We start from the raw sequence: 21,564 nt of genomic DNA on the forward strand, positions 1-21,564 counted from the left end.
ATATTCGCCATTCTGAGCTCCCTGTTGTGATTAATCCTCTGAACATTGAAAATAGTGCAACTGATGATGTTTTTTGTGGTAGTGAAGATTAAACTCGGGCATTCTACCTCTGAGCTACACTCCAGCCCTATTTCTTATTCTTTATTTTGAAACAAGGTCTCATTAATTTGCAGAGGGCCTCACTAAGTAGCTAAGCTGGCCACAAACCTGTGATCCTCTCGTCTCAGCCTCCCAAGTACAGGGATTACAAGTGTGCGCCACCATACCTGGCTAACTGATGATATTACTTATTTTTGCCTTGACAGCCAGGAAGCTCAGAGCAACTGTGTGGTCCACACATGAATAGAAAATATAGTGCACATTTTGTTCACCATCCTCCTCCTGGCTTAATCCGTTTTTTAACCTTTGCTTTCTCTTCACGCGAAATTCCTTTGCTCGTGTGTTTTCATCTTTTTATAGTCCATGCCGTTCTAAATGTCCTTAATGACACTTTGGAATGAGCGGAGAGATGGAGAGACGCACGCCTAACTATGGAGAAAAGCAAATTCATGGTGTAGGAGTAGGGACAGAAGGTGAAAATATCAGCAAAACCAGGAATTTTCTTCAATCAACAAATGTGGCATCACAAGGGCTGCAGTGCCATCAGGGAGCCACCATCCTTAGCTTCCGGCATCTCTCCATCTCGAGGCCCTGCTTTTGACGTCCCTCTGACATGATGGCCCCTTCACGCTGGCCCAGGCCCCAGCCTAGCCTGACCTTGGCCGTCTCAGTCCCAGGTCTATCCACCCCTGCGCACGAGAATCCAGTTCCTGCCGAGCTCTTGAGAACTCTGATTTGCTGATCATGTCTGTTCTCCACGTCCTTCTACTGTCTTGCAAATGACATAATTTTGCTCTTTTTTTTATTGCTGAGTAGTGTGTATTTCCCATAATTTTGTAATCCATTCATCTGTTGATGGGCACCAGTGTTGGTTCCATAGTTTGGCTATTGTGAATTGTACCCGCAGCCCTATTTTTATTTTTACTTTGACACAGGGTTTTGTTAAGTTGCTGAGGCTGGTCTTGAACCTGCAATCCTCCTGTCTTAGCCTCCCAAGAACTGGCATTGCAGGCATATGCTACCATGACTGGCTCGCATTGATCTTTTAAGTGTGTATGACAGTAGTAATGAAAGGAGCTACCAAATGTTGAGCGCCTACCTCCTGCCCCGGTGCTCTGCCGTGCCATGTCTACCTTTCACAGCGCCTAGTAACAACACTGGTCTCATCAGCTTAAGAAGCTCACATAGCTTACCCCAGACCATGCAGCCATCCCGTGTCAGGTCCAGGGTCTGAGTCCAGGAACTTATGCGTGAAGGTTAAAGATGGCTGCAAGTGCTCTGAGGGTGGGTCTGTTTCCTCCTCTGGAACCTGAGCTGGCCTTGTAATTGCTCTGACCAGTGCACAGCAGCACAGGTAACATGTGGCTCCCAAGCCTGCCCACAGCCCTGCTTTTACACACTGGACAGCTCGTTCATGGAAACATCTGCCATGAAGAAAGCCCAACTGCAGAGACCATGGTGCCGGGAGGAAATGAGGTGGGGAGGTGGCAGATGGGGCAGCACCTAGACACACATTGAAGGCCTCCGGACCTTCTAACCTGACTTAGTTACCAGCTGAATGCAGCAGCCAGAAAGATAAAAGAAGCTGATATCCAGGGTGGAACAGAAAACCCATCTCACCACGTCCTGCCCCAGGTCCTGACCCACAGGCTCCCCATCAAACAGCTGTCCTGAAGCCCCTGCTCGGGTTGTTGTTTGTGCAGCAAGACACCTCTTGCTGACCAAAGTCTGATTTTGGAAGCAGGCACCACGTGGCCCCTCTAATTTGTACCATCCCCTCAGTAATTTCCACCAAACCAACTTAACTGGCTCTATTTTGAGACTTAACTAAAGATAAAATAATCCTCAATTATCTCAAGATCATTTGTTCATGTAATAACATTCTGAGGTGGGGAGGGCGAGGAGGAGGCTTGAGGAAGGAAAACATTCAAACCATATTTGAAGATACAACTACCAATCTCACCACCGTGGATGAGGAGGGGGTGCAGAAGGGAGCACACCGAGCACCACGTGCATGTATGACTGCGTCACGCTGAATCTCACTATGATGGATAATTATAATGCACCAATTAAAGTAAAAATAAATAAACAAATAAATAAATACATTCTGAGTATGTAATATGCATTAAATGTGATGCTAGAAGCTATGACAGATAGATTCAGAAAGGCCCAGTCCTGGCCCTCAAAAGCCCTCACACCCCAGAGAGAGAGAATCAGACACACAAAAGGCCCCAACACACGAGGAGAGGAACCCCAAACAAGCAGAGTCAGGCCCAGGGTTCTGACCTGCACCCCAGGTTTAGACGGTGGCTGCAATAGTTGGCAGAACCTGTTTAGAAGGTGGCAAGGGTCAGCTTGATTTCCCTGGAGACAAAGCCTGCCCTACAACCGGCCACCCACGCCTGTCTCCCTGTGCCGCCCCTTGCTTCTGCCCACTGCTGAATGAGCCTCACCCCCTGCATCCACCTCCCCAGCCTCGCCTCTCCTCCGTCCTACTTTCTCCAGTTCATCTTTATCTCTGGAAGTTTCTCTCTGGTACACTACTGGAATTCTTGTCTATTCTCAAATGCAGCGACTGGCTTCCGGTTCCCTAGAGTCCCAATCGATAGCTCTTTGAGAGACCAAGACCTACAGCAGTTCATTCAGGTGGTTTCCAGCCCTGGCAAGGAGGTACAGGCCTTCCTTGTGCTTGGATCTCCTCGGTCAACATCAACCACGTCTCCCTCCGCTCTCCATAGCCCTCTCTGCACACCTTCTCTTGGTTCTGCCAGATGTGCACACGTAGCTATGTGATGGAGATTCCGATATGCTGATCTCCTGAGGGCAGACACTCGGCTAACTGGCCTCCACGTCTCCCCAGCTTTAGGCCTTTTTCCACTTCATACACTGCAGGCGCTCATATGCACACCTCCCAGGAGGCTATGCCATCCTAAAAATTTATGTCTTTGGCTTTGACCTTTGATGAAGCATGGCTAATCTATGTTCTTAGACATTGGTATCCTCAACCCAAAAGGTGCAGATGAACTCCTGACAGTATCAAATCATCCCATGTAGAAAAAGACAGTGCCAAACACGTCATCATGCCCATTCAGGCACATTTACCTACACTTTTATCTTGAATACATGTCAGAATAAAATACCATGGTGTGTGTACATGCCTGACACACCATGATACTACACATGTGTGCCAGCAGCCCCTTGGCTTATCCATAGATGACCACTGAAATGTACTCCTGATCTTCCCCTCCAGCTCCCACTTCCTGTTTGTGCCCCCTTTTAGGTCAGCCTTCTAGGAAGAATGTCTAATACTCATTATTTCAAATTCCTAACTTTGTTCCCCTCTTTTTTTATTATAAAACATATCATGTATCATTTAACACTAGGATAACTTCCTGCGAGGAAGGGATGGAATCTTTCTCTCCTTTTTGGCATGTGCAGTACTGGGGATTAAACCCCAGAGTGAGATGTTGTATCACTGAACTCACCCCCAGCCCTTCTTTTTTATTTTGAGGAAGGGTCTCACTGAATTGCCCAGGCTGGCCTTGAACTTGCGATCTTCCTGCCTCAGCCTCTTGAGTAGCTGGAATTGAGATCTTGCCAGCACCCCAGAGCCCCTTCCCACTTGATTTTTGTCCCAATACTTGCATCAAAACATCTCTTGTTGTTATCACCAGTGTCCTGTACCTTCTCGTTTTTAAAAGTCAAATCTGGGTCTTCACCTTACTTGATGCAGGAGCTCTGGATTCGCTGATGGTTCTCTTTCCCTCAGCCCTTTCCTCCTTGGCTTCTAGAATGCCAACCCCTGTTAGTTCTTCATCTTTCCTTAGTGGCCACTCCTCAAACTCCTGTTTCTCTTCATCTTTCCCACCTGGGAAACCCTCAAGAGACCTTGTCTCCCTTAGCTCCGCCACGGCCCAGGGAGTCTATCACCCACGCCACTGAACAGCATCTGGGTTCTGATGCCTCCATACCTACGTCTCGAGTCGAGATGCCTCCACCAGGCTCCCACACCAACTGCCTCCTCACTGTCTACTCGCATGACAAACATGCACCTCAAATGTCGTCTAAAATGGGCTCCCAATACCCGCTGCATTCTCCACCAGCCGGCCCCACAGCCCTCCCCAAGGTGGAAAATGGCTACTCTTGTTCCCCAGAAGCTCAAACCAAAAATGCTGCAACTATCCTTATATCCTCTCTTCCTCTCGTGTCCTACATCAGACCCTAAGCAAGCCCCTCAGCCTTTCCTGCCAAAGACAGCCAGCCAGGATCCACCGCCCCTCGCCTCCTCCCATAGCCCTGGGGTGGCTCTCCGGCACTTGGAGCACTCCAAGAGCCTCCTGCCCTGTCCCTGCCTCCACTCTCCCAGCTCCCTCCCCAACAGCCCCTTCTCCACGAGGTACCCAGAAGGTCCCTTGAAGCACAAGTTACTTCATAGCACTTTTTTGCTCAGAACCATAATGGCTTCCCATCTCATTCACAGAAAACTCCCACATCATTGCCGTGATCCCCAGGGCCCGTCTGTCCCCCTCTGCTCGGCACCTTCTCCCACCACTCTTCCCAGCTCCGGCTGCCATGGCCTCCCTCTTCTCCTAAAATGTGCCCAGTGTGTCCCCAGTCCACTTGTGCCTCGGGCCCTGTGCACACTTCTCCCCAGACATGGCTTCCTCCCTTCCCCCCTCTGCACTTTTCTCTTTCCCTGATCCCTAGCGCCTTGCAGGATAGCAAACCCCACACCGCTGCCAGCCTCTATCCCCTTACGGATGTGTGTGTGTGTGTGTGTGTGTGTGTGTGTGTGTGTGTGTGTGTGTGATACTGGGGTTCCTGGAAACCCGTCTACCTCCGGGCTACACTCCCAGACCTATTTTTATATTTTTGTTTGGAAACAGGGTATCTTAAGCCAGAGCGGCTAGCTTTGAACCTGCACGATCCTCCTGTCTCCACCTCCCAAGTGCGGGGATTACAAGCATGCACCAGCAGGCCCGGCAGGATCTGTCTTTTTATCTGTCTTTTTCTTCAGACAGATGCTCACCAACACCTAGGAAACCACATATTGTGTTTGTTTATTTCTCATTCCATCTAGAATATAAGTCCCATAGTGAAGAGGCTCTTTGCTCACTGTGGGCCTGATATGGCGCCTGACCATAGTAAATGTCCAACAGTCATAAATTACTGAACAAATGAGTTCCCAGCATCACCTTACAGCCCATTAGTAAGTAGGTCACTATTCACACACATGCTCCTAGAGAACTGAAATAGTTTTAATTAGGAATCTCTTGCATTTTGCCAAACTCATTTGGCAAACTTTTTTCCCTGGGGTAAATCTTTTTATACTTGTAATTTTATGCCAGGTGCATTGATTTTTTTTAAAAAAAAAAACCTTTACAGTTGGAGGAGATTTTATTACGAGGCCAATGGACTGTTTGTCGAGAGGCACACTTAGTTACAATTGCATATTTTTCTTTGCATTTCAGCAGAAGCCAAGGTGCCAACCAGTGAACTTTGGAAGGAAGAGGATGAAGGGTAGGGCCAGGAGAACCATGATGTCCAGGTTCCTGCATCCGCACCAAGGCAGAGATACCTAACACACATGCCATTGGGTCCTCTGAAGTCACAGGGAGTGTATGGGCTCTGCCAGATCAAAATGGACCATGAGGCAGGACCGACACCTAATCGAGCAAAGGGCAAGACTCATTTCCCCACATTCACTTCTCCTGGCCCTGAGGTTGAGCCTGGGGGTCAGAATGTGTGGGGAAAAACAACTCACACCTGTCTCTGGGCTCCTTCTATGGCTCCCCTGGGCTGTCTCAGTGGGTATGACTGCTTTTAGCTTGTGGGGCCCATTGCAGAGGTACAGGCCATTGCTTCTTGGTCTATTGTAACCAAGTGCCACAAGCTGGGTGTCTCGAAACAAGTAAAGCTCTTCACTCATGGCTTTGGAGGCCAGAAGTCCAAAGTCACCGAACCCCATAGGGGAAGGACCCTCCCTTGCCCCTTCCAGCTTTGGGCTCTGGAGTTTCTTGGCTTATGGAGTTATTGTCTTCTCTCTGTATGTGTCTGTCTCTATTCCAAATTAACCCTTTCATAAGGACACTTGTCATATTAATTTAGGTCCCAGAAAGCTGGGCGTGGTAGTGCACACTTGTAATCACAGTACTTGGGAGGTTGAGACAGGAGGATTGCAGGTTCCAATAAGGGGACCTATTTCAAATAAGGTCACAGTCTAAGGTACTGGAGGTTAGGATTTCAGCATATCTTTTTTGAGGAACACAATTCAACCTGTAAGAGTCATTTTTAAAAATGGTATATTGTATATTCAGTATTAGGGAGTCTATGAACACCTAGAAGCTTTCACAGCCACCATCACCTAGGAGCTTTTATTAACTGTGTATTTCTGAACAAATCATAATTCTGAGCACTGAGTCCTCTTCTGATGTGAAAACTACCCTCCCTGCCAGAGTTAATGGTGGAGATCCAAGGAGATTGTATATTACACAGTAAATGCAAATTGTGAAGGGACAAGTATAAAAGAGCTATCCAGGTGGAGCCACAACCCAGAGCTCCAGTTAGAATAGCAGTGTCCAAGTTTTACTTTGGTTTTGTTTGCTTTTTTATTTCTCTGTTTGGGGCAGCAGGGATAGACCCAAGGCATTTTACATACAAACACTTTGCCACCGAGCTATATCCCAGCCCGCTAACCTGCTTTGATTGCACACTTCATCAGTAAGAAATTTTTGAGCATACAAACCACTTCCTTTCTTATCGGTTGTGAATTCAAGTGTTGCTCAATTTAAAAATGAATGAGGTGCAGTTAACTTCTTTTTGCAGTTAACTTGTATAGGGTTATGGGCTGTTGTGAACGCTAATTCATCTTGATGATGTCATACTAACATCTCCATGCATGAAATACACTTCGAAAGAGAGCTCATCATTACCCACAGTGGAGTTAAATCCGTGTTTCAAGTGGCCTTCACAGGAATTTTGTATTTTTTAAGGATTTCATGGCCGATCTGATTAGCTTGCCATTGTTCCTAACCTCCCATAGCTGATGGAGAGCTCGTCCAAGAAGTGTCATCTCAGCTGGTTTCCTGTCACTAGCTCGTGCTCTCATTAGAGTTAGGTTCATTCTGAGGTTTCTTTTCAGAAATCTGCGTGTGTGTGTGTGTGTGTGTGTGTGTGTGTGTGTGTGTGATTTTTTTATTTTTTCCATATCTTATTTTATTTGTAAGTGGAATATATTGAAAATGGTGTACATTTAGATTGTGCTTTGTGCCCTCTCCCCCCCTCAATTCCCTTCCCCCTTCCAATAAAGAGTGTCCAAGATAACCATGTTATATTTATACTATTACACATATTCGGATGTAGCTCCTCCATTGAACAGCCTCAGCTTTCTTCCTCTCCTATCCTTCCATCTAGTTTTGCTGAGATTTCCCCTCCATCATCTGGAGTCCCTCTGGTATTACCACTACTCCCTAGTTTGGGCATATTAGAGAAAACATATGTCCCTTTAAAGCCACTTGTCCATTTTGTGACAGTCTGTTTGATTTAAAATTCAAATGGAATTTACCATATAGCATCTTTTTTTTCTTTTTTGGGTCTGAGGATGGAACCCAGGGGCATTCGACCTCTAAGCTACACCCCCTTCCCTATTTTTTATTCTTTATTTTGAAACAGGGTCTCAGTGAGTTGCAGACGGCTTCACTAAGTAGCTGAGGCTGTCTGTGAACCGCGATCCTCCAGTCTCAGCCTCCCAAATGCTGGGATGACAAGCATGCGACACCACGCCCGGCATACATACAGCATCTTAACAGAGAACATTTATTTATTTATTTTTGTGGTGCTAGGGATTGAACTCAGGAGCATTCTACCTCTTAGCCACACACCCAGCCCCATATTTATTTTTTTATTTTGAAGTACTAAGTTGCTGAGGGCCTCTCTAAGTTGTTGAGATTGGCCTTGAACCTGCGATCTTCCTGTCTCAGCCTCTCAAGTACTGAGATTACAGGTGTGAGCCACCATCTCCGGCAGGGAGACCTTTAATGATGGTATTCTAAAACCAAACCCACTCCTGGGCCTTCTCTGGCCCCTCTGCTGTGGAGCCCCATGGTGATTCACCTATAAACCAGTCCAGACAGATGGGCTGACAGGTGGACTGGGGGAAAGCAACAGTCTGGATCTTTATACCAGTGATGGGAAAGCATCGTTGGCTTCCGATTTCTTAAAAAACTACTAAGGTACAGAAGAAGTAATATTTTCTCTCTGCACCCTGAGGAATTCATGGGAACAGCCAGCACCTCCCCCATGTCCCTCCCCCTCAGGTGTATGTCGATAAGAATAAGAGCACCTGCTCAGTAACTGCTGAGGCCCAAAGGGCCAGGTCTGGGGTGGAGGAAATATGGGGGCGTGGAGGAAGTGGTGTAGGTTTGCTTCCTTTCTGATTCTTTAAGGGATGAGGATAAAAATAAAAGGCCTGTTTTTGTGGAGGGATAATGTGCCGGTATTGGAAAACTGTTTTGTTATTAATTTCCAAAATGTAAAAAGTAGTCAGTGCCTGGGTGCCGCGCAGGCACTCAGGCAGGGAGGGGGCAGCAGCTGTTACAATGCAGAGCTCCCCTCTGTCTTTGCCCTTTGTTCTAATGATTAACTTACAGTAAAAGCCTCAGAGTCAATTGAAGCCTTTAGCCCTAAAACTATATAGAGGCCATCAGTGCCTCTGTTTACCTCCTCTCCTCTGTGACCTGGCCTGGGTATAGGAAAGGTAAACTCCACGTGGTGCTTTGAAGCACCCCTAGTTGATGAGCAACCAATGCTGTCCAATACAATAGAAGCAAAGGCCAGATAGATTCTTGCTTGACCCCTGCACTTAGTGAGTGCACTGTCTGGAGATAATGAGACACCACCTGCCTAAGGAATAAGTTACTAGCTCGATGCCTTTGTAATGCTGATAAGAAGATACCAATACAAAATTTATTTAAAGGCTGGCTTCCCAAAAAGGGGCCAGAGTTCCATTTTGGGGCTGTCCAGCATGCTGCTTTTTCTTTTTCTTCTCTGTTTCCTACTGATTTTGTAATAAAGATTTGTCAAAGCTGCACCGAGCTGCCTGTTAGTTTTAATTTTTCTATTCAACAAACTTTAGTTGAATAAGAAAAAGAACTGCTACCATTTAAACTGTAACAATTACGCTGCTCCATCAAGAGAGGAAACCAGAAGCCGGCCATAATGGGGAGGCTCGGACCCAGTGGTAGAGCTTGGCGCTCAAGGACGGTCACTTTCCTTCCTCAGGATGGAACCCAGCGCTGTGCACCCAGGAAGGGAGGGTTTGGGAGTAACTAACCAGACCATCCTGGTGAGGAGTGAGCAGACCAAAGATACAAAGAAGGGCTGAACAGGAGAGAATAGACAGGACAGAGGACACAACAGTGGTGACTCAAAATGGCTGTGGGCACGTGAGCAGTGCACCCTCGAAGATTTCTGAGAATTTCTAGAGAACAATGTACCCATACAAATAATCAATTACTTAATTAAAAAATAATTCCTAGGAAATGAGTCCATTGACCTTAAAATAGGAAGAGCACCCCAGATTGCTGGGTTTTTCAGGATCACATTGGTCACTAGATGGGGCCCAGGATGGCAGAAGAGCCAGCGGCGGAGTATCGCAATGTGACGAAGTCGTGGCTCGCAACTCCTGGCTTAAAGATGGACGGAACCATGAACCAAGGAACACAGGCAGCCTCCAGAGCGGGAAAAGGTACCTCCAGAAAGGAACGTGCCCTGTGACCCCTTTATTTGAGCTGGAGGAGTCCCCTTCCAAATATGACTCTCAGAAGTGAAAGATAATAAATGCATGTCGTTATAAGCCACCATATTCTAAAGTTATGGCTACTCGTCAGAGGAGCAATGGGAAACTCACACAGGAGGTGCGTGGCTCAGATCTTGCTCCTATGGGATGAACCATGAAGACATCAGAACTGGATAAATATAAGACAGAATTTTCCTGTAGCTACTAAGTGGCTTCAGAAACTTCCATATCAGATAGGATTCCTTGACTTGGTATCCTTGAGGTGACTAATTTCAAACTCCTCCTCGGCCCTTTAAGCATTAGACTTCCAATCCTTTCACTCCATTCTTCTGGAAGGATTGAAGAAAGAAAGGGATGCTTTTCTCAGAGATAGGTGTGGACTTCAGGAGTAAGGACAGCCAGGGGCCTCAACCATCCAGACTGGAGAGGCATGGGGCAGCAGCAGAAGAGCTTCCAGCCCGAGCACAGCAAGGGGGAGAGCGCAGCCAGGGCCTGCACCAAGAATGTGAGGCCAAATGAAGCAGGCCTAGGGCTCGGGGGCGGAGGAAGCAATAAGGTAGAGGGTGCAGGAAACTCCCCCATGCGGCTCTTCCCCAGCCCCTATGTGCTATGGACTGTACTGTGCATCCCCCCAAATTCACATATTGAAATCTAATTATTAATGTGATAGTGTTACGAGGTGGGGCTTAGGGAGGAGATAAGGTCATGAAAGCAGTGACTTTATGAATGGGATTAGTGTCTTATAGAGGCCTGAAGCCAGTCATGGTGGCACACACCTGTAATTCCAGTACTTGGGAGGCTGAGACAGGAAAACCACAAGTTCAAGACCAGCCTCAGGAACTTAGTGAGACACTCAGCAACCTAGCAAGACCCTGTTTCAAAACAAAACAATAAAAAATAAAAATAAAAAGGGCTGGGGCTATAGCTTGGAGGTAGGATGTCTCTGAGTTCAACCCTAATACAATTAAAATAAATAAATAAATAAATAAATAAATAGAGGGCCGGGCATGGTGGCGCACGCTTGTAGTCCCCGCGCTTGGGAGGCGGAGACAGGAGGATCGCGCAGGTTCGAAGCCAGCCTCGCTGTCTTAAGAGACCCTGTTTCCAAATAAAAAATATAAAATAGGTCTGGGAGTATAGCCCAGAAGTAGAAGGGCTTCCAGAAACCCCAGTACCACTAAAAAAAAAAAAAGAGGCCTGGGAAAGAGCTCTGACCCCTTACATCCATGCAACACCCTAGAAACAAGACACCATCTCTGAGCAAGAACAGACAATTCGGGGGTGGTGCATATTATTCTTCAAACCTCATATTAACCATGCAGAGTTTTCTTACTAGTGATTTCTACTGAGCTTATAGCCACAGTTAAATCCTGTTTTTTGCCTGTAAGCTACTAAGTCCTGGTGTTTTCTTCCAATACAGGCCACCAGGGTTTCCAAGGGTTCTATGTGCTTGTTAGAGACGCCCACTGTCTTTGACAACTAAGATCCTTTGGGATTCCAAGTCTGTCACCCAGCATACCAACTACCTTGCCCATGAATTTGACAGACAGGCTACCAGTGTCCTCCATCTCATTAGACATTTGAATGTGTTCAGCAGGCAGGCTGGCCAGTGGAGTCCTGCCCCCGGCCCCAGGACACTTCCAGCCACTACCCAGCATTCCTCAATGCCATCCTTCCTGGGATATGAACACATCACCGCTGCCACCATCTCTCTTGGCCAGTAAGTATCACAGTAGAATCCACCCAAGGCCCCAAATCCAAATATATTATATCTAAAGCAGTTCCCATTCATGCCAGTCTTACAATCACATCAAACAAGAAAATTAGTCTGACATGGTTTATATATAGTGGACCCATGCTCATTCCTGGTTGATCACAGGGTTCCTTCTAATATTTCACGAATGATTCAAGAGGAAAAAGGGAGATTTTAGTAATGAGCCCGGGATAAAAGCTCACCAGATGGTGACTTGCAGGCTCTGCCTTCTTCCCTGTCTTGAAGAACTGAAGCACATTCTCCCTTCTCCACTCCTCTGACACTGGTCCCATCCTCCAGGATCCTAAGATCACTGACAGCAGCTCAGCAGTCTCCCCTGTGTATCCTTTCAGGCTCTGGGGTATCATTCCTCCCAACCGAGAAACCTGAGCTCATCCGGAACTCCCAGGTCCTCTCCTTACAATCCTCTCACCCAGCTTGGGTTTCCATCTCCCCATTGCCGGTGTTTTCAGCCTGTCCAGGCTAGGATGAAAAAGAATAATTCACTTTGGTGGAGAATATGGGAGCATATGATTCAACTTTGAATCAGCAATGCTGTATCCAGGATTCTTGCTTATCTCCCCTTTAACTGTGCACAAAGAATTTCTAGAACCCTGGAGAAGACTGAACCTATCGAGGAAGCAGAAAGGACCTTGTAGAAGAAGGCAGCCAAGACCCATCATGTGGCTCAGTGACCAAGACGCACCACCAAAGAGATGAATGAATGGGGAAGTCTGGTCAGAGGGTGACAGTATTCGTTTATAGACATAATGGGGTGGGAACCAAAGCCAGCCAGCTCCCCAATGGACGGTTCCTGTCACAATATTCAGGTGTGTGTAGGGGTGCAAGGTGGGGGCTGCATGTTTTAGTCTCCTAACAAAGGAGTTGACACCGTGGATATTAATGGGAGTCCTTCAGACAGATGCACAGTGAGTTGTAAAGATTTATTGAGAAACCAGCCTTCCCTCTCCCATAATTCCCCAAATGACCATCAATCAGTCGATTAGCTAAACTTTCAAATGATTGATCTCATGGGTGGTTCTTTTTGAATGGAAGCTTTTAATTCTTAAGCTATGGGGGGAAAGCCAATTTCTTACAATCTACATATACCCTTGGATACTTACTCTGTACCATCCTGAGCAGTTTATATCCAGGAACTCCTCACAAGTCTGTGAGGCTGATACTATTCCTATTCCCAATTTATAGGGGAAAACACTGGGGCTCAAAGACATGAGGGAACTTGGTCAAGTTCACACAGCTGGAAGGCTTGGAGCTGCTGATTGAACCCAGGCAGAACCACTGTCAAACACAGTGGTCAGCTAATTGCAAAACTGGCCTGATGTCTTTTCCTTCCTGAGTCTGTGCTCAGAACCCCATCACCAACCTGGTTAGCCCGAGGAGAATGAGAAACCACGTGGCGTGCAGCCAAGCCATCCTAGCCAAGGCCATCCGACACCAGCCAGCCCCTGCCAAGTCCCCAGCAGATCCCAAACGTCTTAGCAGGCCCAGCCAAGATCTGCAGAACCACCCGAGAACTCCCAGACCCAGGAGAAATAATGTGATTGTTGTTTCACGTGACCAAGTTTGGGCCAGTCTGTTACACACCCAGAGCTAACTGATATAAACACCTGTGACTGACCTCTGTGCCCATCATCCCTGGCTCACCCCTGCCCTGCCGCTAGGCCAGCCCTTGAAGGCAGATAGAACTACTCCTCACCTCCAGTCCCTGGCTGTTTAGTTTGTTTTGTTTTTGTGGTACTGGGCATAGAACACAGGGGCATTCTACTTTCACGCTACACCTCCAGCTCATTTTATTTTTTTGTTTTATAGTAGGGCCTCACTAGATTGCGGAGAGTCTCACTTGCCAAGTTGCTGAGGCTGCTCTTGAACCTGCGAGACTCCTGTCTCAACCTCCCAGATAGGTGCCACTGTGCCCAGCAAATCCCTAGGTATTTTTTTTTCTTTTCTGGAGCTAAGAGGACACAGGAGTGTCTTGGATCTTTGGTGGGTTTTGAGCTCTGTTTCTTTGCCTATCATCTCTGCCCAGCTCTCTGTCTTTTAGGAGTGGAGCTGGAATTAGCCAAGGCGAATGGTGCCAACACAATGGAACAGGGTAATGGAGGAGAAAGCAGGGAGCGCACTGTGAGCCGGCGCCCGCCTCTCCGGCCTCTCCCTCCTCCTCGCAGGGTGGGCGTCCTACCAAGTGGAGGGGACCGGCAGTCCCTAAGACATGCTCCTACTCTGCCACCTGATCTGCAAATGAAACCTTGCAAAAATGAACTCTTCCTGGCTGCCAGAACTCAGGGGGCAGCAAGATGTCCCTCCACAGGAACTAACAGCCCCAACTGCTTGACGCAAATTAAAAAGGGATTTGGAAATATGTTCCACAGGGTAAAAGCCTTCTGGGGCATTCCCGCCAGGGCCTCCAGCGACGGGCTTCCGAGGAAATGGAGTGTGGAGTCCTGGTACAGAGGCCATTCCACACACGCAGGGCATCCCGAGGGGTGCGGGCCACGGGCCACTGGACGTGGGGCTGGAAATCTCCTCCCCAAAGACTCATAAAGTATAATTGTTTTTCAAAACTTTTTGGCTATTAGGCACTCCACAAATGCTAGATGATGCTAATTCTCCTAGCACCCCGGCTTTATGAGTGAAGCTGGGATTTGTGAGGTTTCTTTGCTCCAAAGGCCAATAGCTGAGTGACCTGGGTTGCTGAAGAGAAACCCAAACTCCCCCAGGGCAAAGCCAGCCTTCCTGTGCCATTAAACACCCACTGCCCCTCACTCATTAGCTTCCACAACAATAGTTTAGTTTTAATTTCTTTTTCTTGTATTTTTACAGCCCTAAGGGAAAATGTCTTGTGACAATTCTGTAATAATAAGACAATTACTGGTGACTCAGGGCTCCCTGCTGCCTCGCCACCCAGGCGGGACTGCTGCTCCCCATGAAGGGATGATTTGGTTTGTGAGTTAGAAAAGTCAGAATCAAAAGGAATCTTTACCTTTTAAAAAGCACGCTTATGACCAGGCATGGTAGTATACACCTGTAATCCCAGTCTTTGGGAGACTGGGACAGGAGGATCGTAAAATTGAGGTCAGCCTCGGCAACTTAGGTAGGCCCTGCCTCAAAATAAAGTAAAAAGGGCTGAGGATGTAGATCAGAGGTAGAAGGTCCCTGAGTTCAATCTCCAGTATTGCAAAAAAAATTTTTTTAAGGAAAAAGAGAGGGAGGGAGGGAGGGAGGGAGGGAGGGAGGGAGGGAGGGAGGAAGGAAGGAAGGAAATTAATTCAGCCAAAGGATTCTGTTTCATGACAAGAGTCCATTGTAAGCAATGAGTCTCTGAGAAGCCCTTTTAAACAGAAATGTTTAAGGGGTGACTTGCTCATCTGAGCCCATCACCACAGCATGCAGGCAGTCCAAGGGGACTTGGACCCTGGATTCCCGGTCTGATATCTCTCCCTCTTCTCTATCCAAATTTTGCCCCTTTTACTTTTACCAATGAGTGGGCAGGGGATCATAGAACTATGTGCTCATCAGGTGCAATACCCTCTCTTGTTCTTGCAACTTTCACAGTCAACCCAAGATAAAGTTTGGATGAAGTTAAAAGCATACTAGAGTAGAGGATGTAAACATTCCCAGATTCCCAGCGGACTGTGTTCCAAAGCACTCTTGTAAATTACTGGCTTAAAACTTGGAAAGCATTTTCCCCCCATAAACATAAAGTCCTAGTAGAGCCTAAGTTCCCAGAGCAGGCGACAACACTTTATTTAGCCACAAAAATCCAATAATGCACCCAAAGTAGGGAACATCGGCGATGATGTCACTTCCTCCTAAATGGCCACTTAAAATACTGTTTCCATGAGAAAATGCATCCCAGCTCAGGATGCCAGAAACAGACTTCCATCTCTCCCAGGACCCAGAGCTAGCTTTCCTGCTGGGAAAAAATAAAATAAAATAAGAGAAAAGAGAGAAAGGAGAGGAAGGTCGATACTGGCTGTCCAGATCTAGCCCTGGCCTGGCAGAGAGGCAAATACAAAGATCGGGAGCTGGGCAGAGACTTTCTGGACACCAAGAATGCTGCCCTGACATACCTCTCTGCTATTACAGAACATGTTCTGCAAATCTTTAATTCAAACACTTGTCTTAAGAGTTATAAATTAGGGAATAAAAGATTGTTAGTGGAAGGGGAGTTTGGAGGGGAAAAATTTTTAGATGATAAACTGACGAACTACGGACATCCTGTGTTCGCCTAGGATGACACTTGGTTTCTGTTCCTCAGTTTCCTGACAGACACAATCATTGACACTAATAAAAAATCTGAGCTGGACGTGGTTGGCGCACATTTGGGATCACCCAGTATTTGGGAGACTGAGACAGGAGGATCACAGGTTTGAGGTCAGCCTCAGTAAGTGGTGAAACTCTCATCAAACTTCTAAGACTCTGTTTCAAAATAAAAACGAATAGGATGGACAGTGTAGCTCGGAGATAGAATGCTTCTGGGTTCAATCACCAGTGCCACACATACAAAAAAAATAAATAAATAAATTCTAACATCAGGATTTTGTTAAAGCTGGGAGCGGGGAAGGATGCAGGATTGCAAGCTGCTTAGAGGCAGGACAGCACCCAATCTTCTCCATCTATACCAGTCCCCTGGGTGCTCAGCACATCATTCAACTAATAAATTCAGTTGAAGGAAGGTCTTTGAATGTTCAGCAAAACAGGTGGGCTTTGAAGTCAAACTTCTCAGATTCAAATCAGTTTTCCTCCTGAGGTGCAGGACCAGAGCCCAGCTGCTGGACGTCCTGGGTTCAGCTCTTCTCACTAGAGAAGGGGCAGCTGACCACACCTGCCTCGAAGATGCTGCTGGGATTAAGTGTATCACATTAGTGAGACAGAGTGCTGTGCACGCTGCATGGCCGGCACTCGGAAGATCTGAGCTCTTATTATTTCCCCATCATCATTTAGCTAATCATCTAGGATTTTTGCCCCCAAATTAGTTTCTCAGTGAATTTGGTAAACATGAAAGTTAGTTGGCGTGGTGGGTAAATTGTGGCTCCCCAAAGACACATCTACTCAGAACCTGAGAATGTGACCTCATTTGGAAAAAGAGTCTTTGGAGATGTCATTAATTAAGGCAGGGCTCTGGGGATGACTTTACCCTGGATTGGGATGGGTCCTCAATCCAATGTCCTTAGAAGAGACAAAACAGACGAGGAAACGAAGGAATGATGGCATATAAAGAGGAAAACAGAGGCTGGAGTCACCTGGCCACAACCAAAGCACCAGGAGCCATGAGAGGGTGGTGGGGGCAAAGCAGGACTCTTCCCTTGGGGCCTGGGGGGGACTCTGGTCCAGCTAGCACGTGCACTGGCCAGGGACTTCTGGCCTTCAGGACTGGGAGAGAAATGTGTTTCCTTTGTGTTGAGCCACCCAGTCTGTGATAATCTGCTGTGGCAAGAAACTCACACAGCTGGGGACAGATGACTCTGAACAACCTAGAATCAGTGAGGGAATCAAGCCAGGGTGTGAAACATGATTATCAAGCATTCTCCTTTTCTTAAACTGCACACTGCAGGGAAAGTTCTGCTAGGAAAGATGGAATCACCGCCTCAGCCGTTGGTCCCATCTACTTCCAGCCAAGCCCATCTCAGCTGGGAATCTTGAAAATAGTCTGTATTTCCCACAAGGAACCAAGTGGAAATATTCAGTGTGCCACGAGATTCGGCAGCGCTGGCTGCAACCTGGCCCCAAATAAATGGGCAGACAATGCGGTTCTCAGTGCCTGTTCAGTGAACACACCCAGGAGGATCCCCATGGCCTTCCCAAACCTTCTGTGGAGGCTGAAGGGGTGACTAGCCAAAGACTCCAGGCAAAGGAAAGATACCTAGTTTTTGTTTGTTTGTTTGTTTGTTTTGCGGTATTGGGGATGGAACCCAGAGGCATTGTACTTCCTAGCTACACCCCCAGCCCTAGTTTTTAGTCTTTTTATTTTTTGAAACAGGGTCTCACTGAGTGGCGAAGGGCTTCACTAAGTAGCTGAGGCTGTCCATGAACCGCAATCCTCAGGTCTCAACCTCCCGAATCCTGGGATTGCAAGTGTGTGCACCACCACGCCCGGCTAGATACCCAGTTTTTAAGAGATCGGCATAATTATATGTTTCTCCTAGTGCCACTGGTTCTTGAAATTTATTTCTGAAACAGCTCTCCTTTTAAGTGGACATAGATATATAGGTCACTAGCAAGATCCTTCTAAGCCCTTGGAATTTTACTGGAGTTTTCAGGAAAGAATCACGTGAGGGTCGAAATCCACTGATGTTCAGCGACACGGTGTCGTTCTCTGTCTCTCTTCTGACTTCTGGAGAAAAACAGCAGACAAAGTGGTGGCAGTCAGGGAGGGTGGCTTTTTTTTGGAGCAGAGGCGTGAGACAAGATGACACATGCTGAGAGGTTCAGCAAACAGTGGAGCTCTGCCAATCAGCAGATAATTTCTGTGTGTTTGCAACGTAGGAAGAAGGATTGAGAGTCACGCAGTATTTCAAAGACGGGTCACGATTCCTCCGTGCATCGTCTTCTAATGTGAAGGTCAAGGGAAAGGCGCAGGCGGTGCCGGGAGGGGGCAGAGGCAGGAGGGGGAGAGCCAGGAGAACCCGCGAGGCAAATCAACCATGTCCAGGCTTCATATTTTCTGACGGTGCCCAGGGAACCCGGGTAATTACCGGCCTTGTTGACATCTGAGGCTCTCACCTCACAGGTAACCAGCTCCCCGTTAACTCGTAAGTCCTTTGTAACTTGTGAAAGTCACTTCTTCCCTGGCTCAATCAAGATTTCCTTTTCTTCCCTTACCTGGTATTCAATTTATTTCCAGGGAGGAAAATGTTGCAGGGAAGAGGCCAGTGAGAAAATCCAGCCACAGTTTCTCAATCCCAGAGGAGCCTGAAATGGACTCCACTGTTTAGTTGAAGAGAATTCTAGAATGCTGAGAATAATGTTCCAAAAGACAAGAAATAATTCCGAAGCCAAATGGAGTCGAAAGATTTTTGTCATTATTTGTCATTTGCTTTTCTCTCTTAGAAAAAGAAAGGGGACTAAGCCTGAAATGGACTTCATGGTTTAATTGAAGAGAATTCTAGAATGCTGAAAATAATGTTCCAAAAGAGGAGAAAGGGAAAAAGAGGGAGGGGGGAGAGAACGCACGCCACAGGGAACACACAGGAAATAATCTGAATGGCTCTTTAAAATATGTAAATGCCTAATTTCTCCAGTCTCCATCAGAGAAAGAGCTTTTCTGAGAAAAGAATACACTTTTAACACTCAAAATTAAAATAGTACACAAATGCATATATACATGCACACTCACATATTATTTATGTGTACTCACACTTGGACAATCCACAGCCCTTCAAAGAGAACTGTGCAGTGCTAATTGATGGGATAATTTTTAAGGAAATTGCTTGCTTGAACCCAACATATCCCCCACCCCACCCCCACTTTAGGGGGTGGGGAGTCACTCAGTATACACAAATATGCTATTTTTATTATTTATTTATTATTATTATTATTATTAAATTTTTTTGGTGGTACTGGGGTTCCTGGAAACCCTCTACCTCCGGGCTACACTCCCAGACCTATTTTATATTTTTATTTGGAAACAGGGTCTCTTAAGCCTGTGCGGCTGGCTTCGAATCAGCACCATCCTCCTGTCTCCGCCTCCCAAGCATGAGGATTACAAGCGTGTGCCATGCCCAGCAAATATGCTATTTTTTAAAACCTTTCTCCTTCCTGGCCAGAAATGTCAAGCCAGCCCATCAGGCCAACGTGGCATACACATAATCATACAGAGAATTTGCTGCCGATTCTGGGGGACATCCCCCAGTCCTGTGGGACCCACCATTTGCATGGGACCAAGGGTGGTAAAGAGCAGGAGTCACCAGGAGGAGAGCCACGGCCTGCCTAAGTTGGGATAGGAGCCTTTTCCAGCAATCGATTCTCCAGCTGGAGGCAGGCAGCGAGGGCTTAGTTATTTATGTCCAGACCCAGGGGTTTCGCCCAAAATGGAAGAGGTGCGTGGAGCCAGAGAATAGAGATGATTAGAGACGAGAGGCTTAGCTGGGCACAGAAGCGAGCTAAGAGGAGTCATTAGAGATGAAGGGTCTATTTAAACACACATGTGTGCACCCACACCCACTCCTCAGCTGCCGTATGAAATGTTTGAACAATTGGTCTGAATACAAACACATGCTAAAAACAAAAGAAAAATAGATATGGAGTAGGTGGCCTCTTATTAAAAGTACATATGTCATGCTAACCAGAAGCCACACCTTAATCCTGATATTTGGGCAATTATGTTGCCACAGTAACCAAACAGTGAGAGGTAAACCATTTGTAACAAATTAAGACACACACAAATCTTTCCAGAGTCCAGTCCTCATTTCCCACTCGCTCCTCATTTCCCGACATATTACTGTACACAGCACTGCCTTTGGCTCCTGTATTCTTCCATTCCTTTGAACAGCTCACCAGACTATTAATTTAAAAAGCCAGGCGCTTCCTCTGCTCCCGAAATCACCACAACCCATTTCTGTTTTTTTTTTTTTAAAAGCAACAAGACTAACACAGTGTTGGGTGAGGAATCATTCTTGGAATAGTGGTTGGTGGTTGCTCACATCTGGATTAGGTATAAAAGGACGTCATTACAGATGATGAACGCCAGAGAGCCTCATCTGCATATAAATAGACCTAATCAGAAATGCAAATTGCAATCAGGAGAAAATATTTTAAAGGCTGTGAGAGCTGTGTGATCATACAGATAGGGAAAGGTCAACATTTGTATTGTTACAGCAGTTAAAGGCCTCCTATCCTGCCCAGAACCTTCCTCTGAATGAGGCGTTTAGAAACTACAATTGTGTATCCATTGGGCACCCTGGCAGGGACAGAGCCCTGGATAGCTTCCTGTTCCCCAACTAGAGCCTTGAGCTGGCCAAACATCAGCCCCGTTCCAGTAAAAGACACCCACATCTTGTACAAACCCCTAATGAATGCATAGGATAGGAAATACACTTGCATTTAAATACCCTTCAAACATACCTTTTAGCACAATTTCCCATTAAGACAGAAATTAAGATTTGAAGAATAAGACATGATTGATGTAACTTTTTTTTTCTGATATATTTCGGTACTAGTGTGTCCCCCCCAAAATCCCAAATACTAGAGAAATATATAACTTAAAAGAAAACATCAGCGTGTAGACAAATTATTTAATCCTAAATTGCATTTGTATTTTTCTCATGCAATGCACAAAAAAATTAACATATCAGAAAAATTGGAGTGCTAAAGATAGGCAATTGTTAGTTCTGTTATTCCCTGGGGTACGTTATCTTTCAAGAACATTCTCCCGGTGCCCCCCCATCTCCTCCCCCCAAATACCCCCCAAGGAAATATATTTTGCAATCAGTCTTTCTCAGGCACAGGAATATTTGTTATTCCTCTATTGACGAGGTCCCAACGCACTGACGGGCCAAGAGCGCCATCTTGTGTCCTACCTTGGAATCTTAAAGAGAGTTTTCACAGGGTGCATGTCAAAGAGGGGAGGGTCTCCATCCCCGAGCTCGATAGCTGTGATCCCCAAGGACCAGACGTCACAGCGAGCATCATAGGAAGAGTCATACTGCTGCTCACAAGCAATGACCTATCAGACAAAAGCAGGACACACACATCAGCCACTGCCACGTCAGACGTCCTAAAAAGCCCTTTGGCCAGTTCAGCCCCCTTCTTGGTTTCCTTGACTGCAGTGATATTTAATTCTAATAATATGTGTGTATTCTAAGCCTTACTTGTTTGTGGCTGATTTATCATCTGTAATTCTAGTACTTCGAAGGCTGAGACAGGAGAATGGTAGGTTCAAGGCCAGCCTCAACAA

At 46.5% G+C, this 21,564-nt stretch overlaps 1 protein-coding gene across 1 annotated transcript in view; it reads right to left on the reverse strand.

The window, feature by feature from the left end:
* MYO3B (myosin IIIB) overlaps positions 1-21,564 on the reverse strand; it is a gene marked incomplete at both ends in the record, with an annotated part of 191,426 nt that overhangs the window by 130,387 nt on the left and 39,475 nt on the right. Inside the window, one exon of the mRNA XM_080689381.1 lies at positions 21,188-21,333. Coding sequence (XP_080545507.1) covers positions 21,188-21,333 — 146 coding nt within the window. The remainder of the gene's footprint in view (positions 1-21,187; positions 21,334-21,564) is intronic.

Source organism: Muscardinus avellanarius, assembly GCF_963383645.1.
Source record: "Muscardinus avellanarius genome assembly, chromosome: 2".
Lineage (NCBI taxonomy): Eukaryota > Metazoa > Chordata > Mammalia > Rodentia > Gliridae > Muscardinus > Muscardinus avellanarius.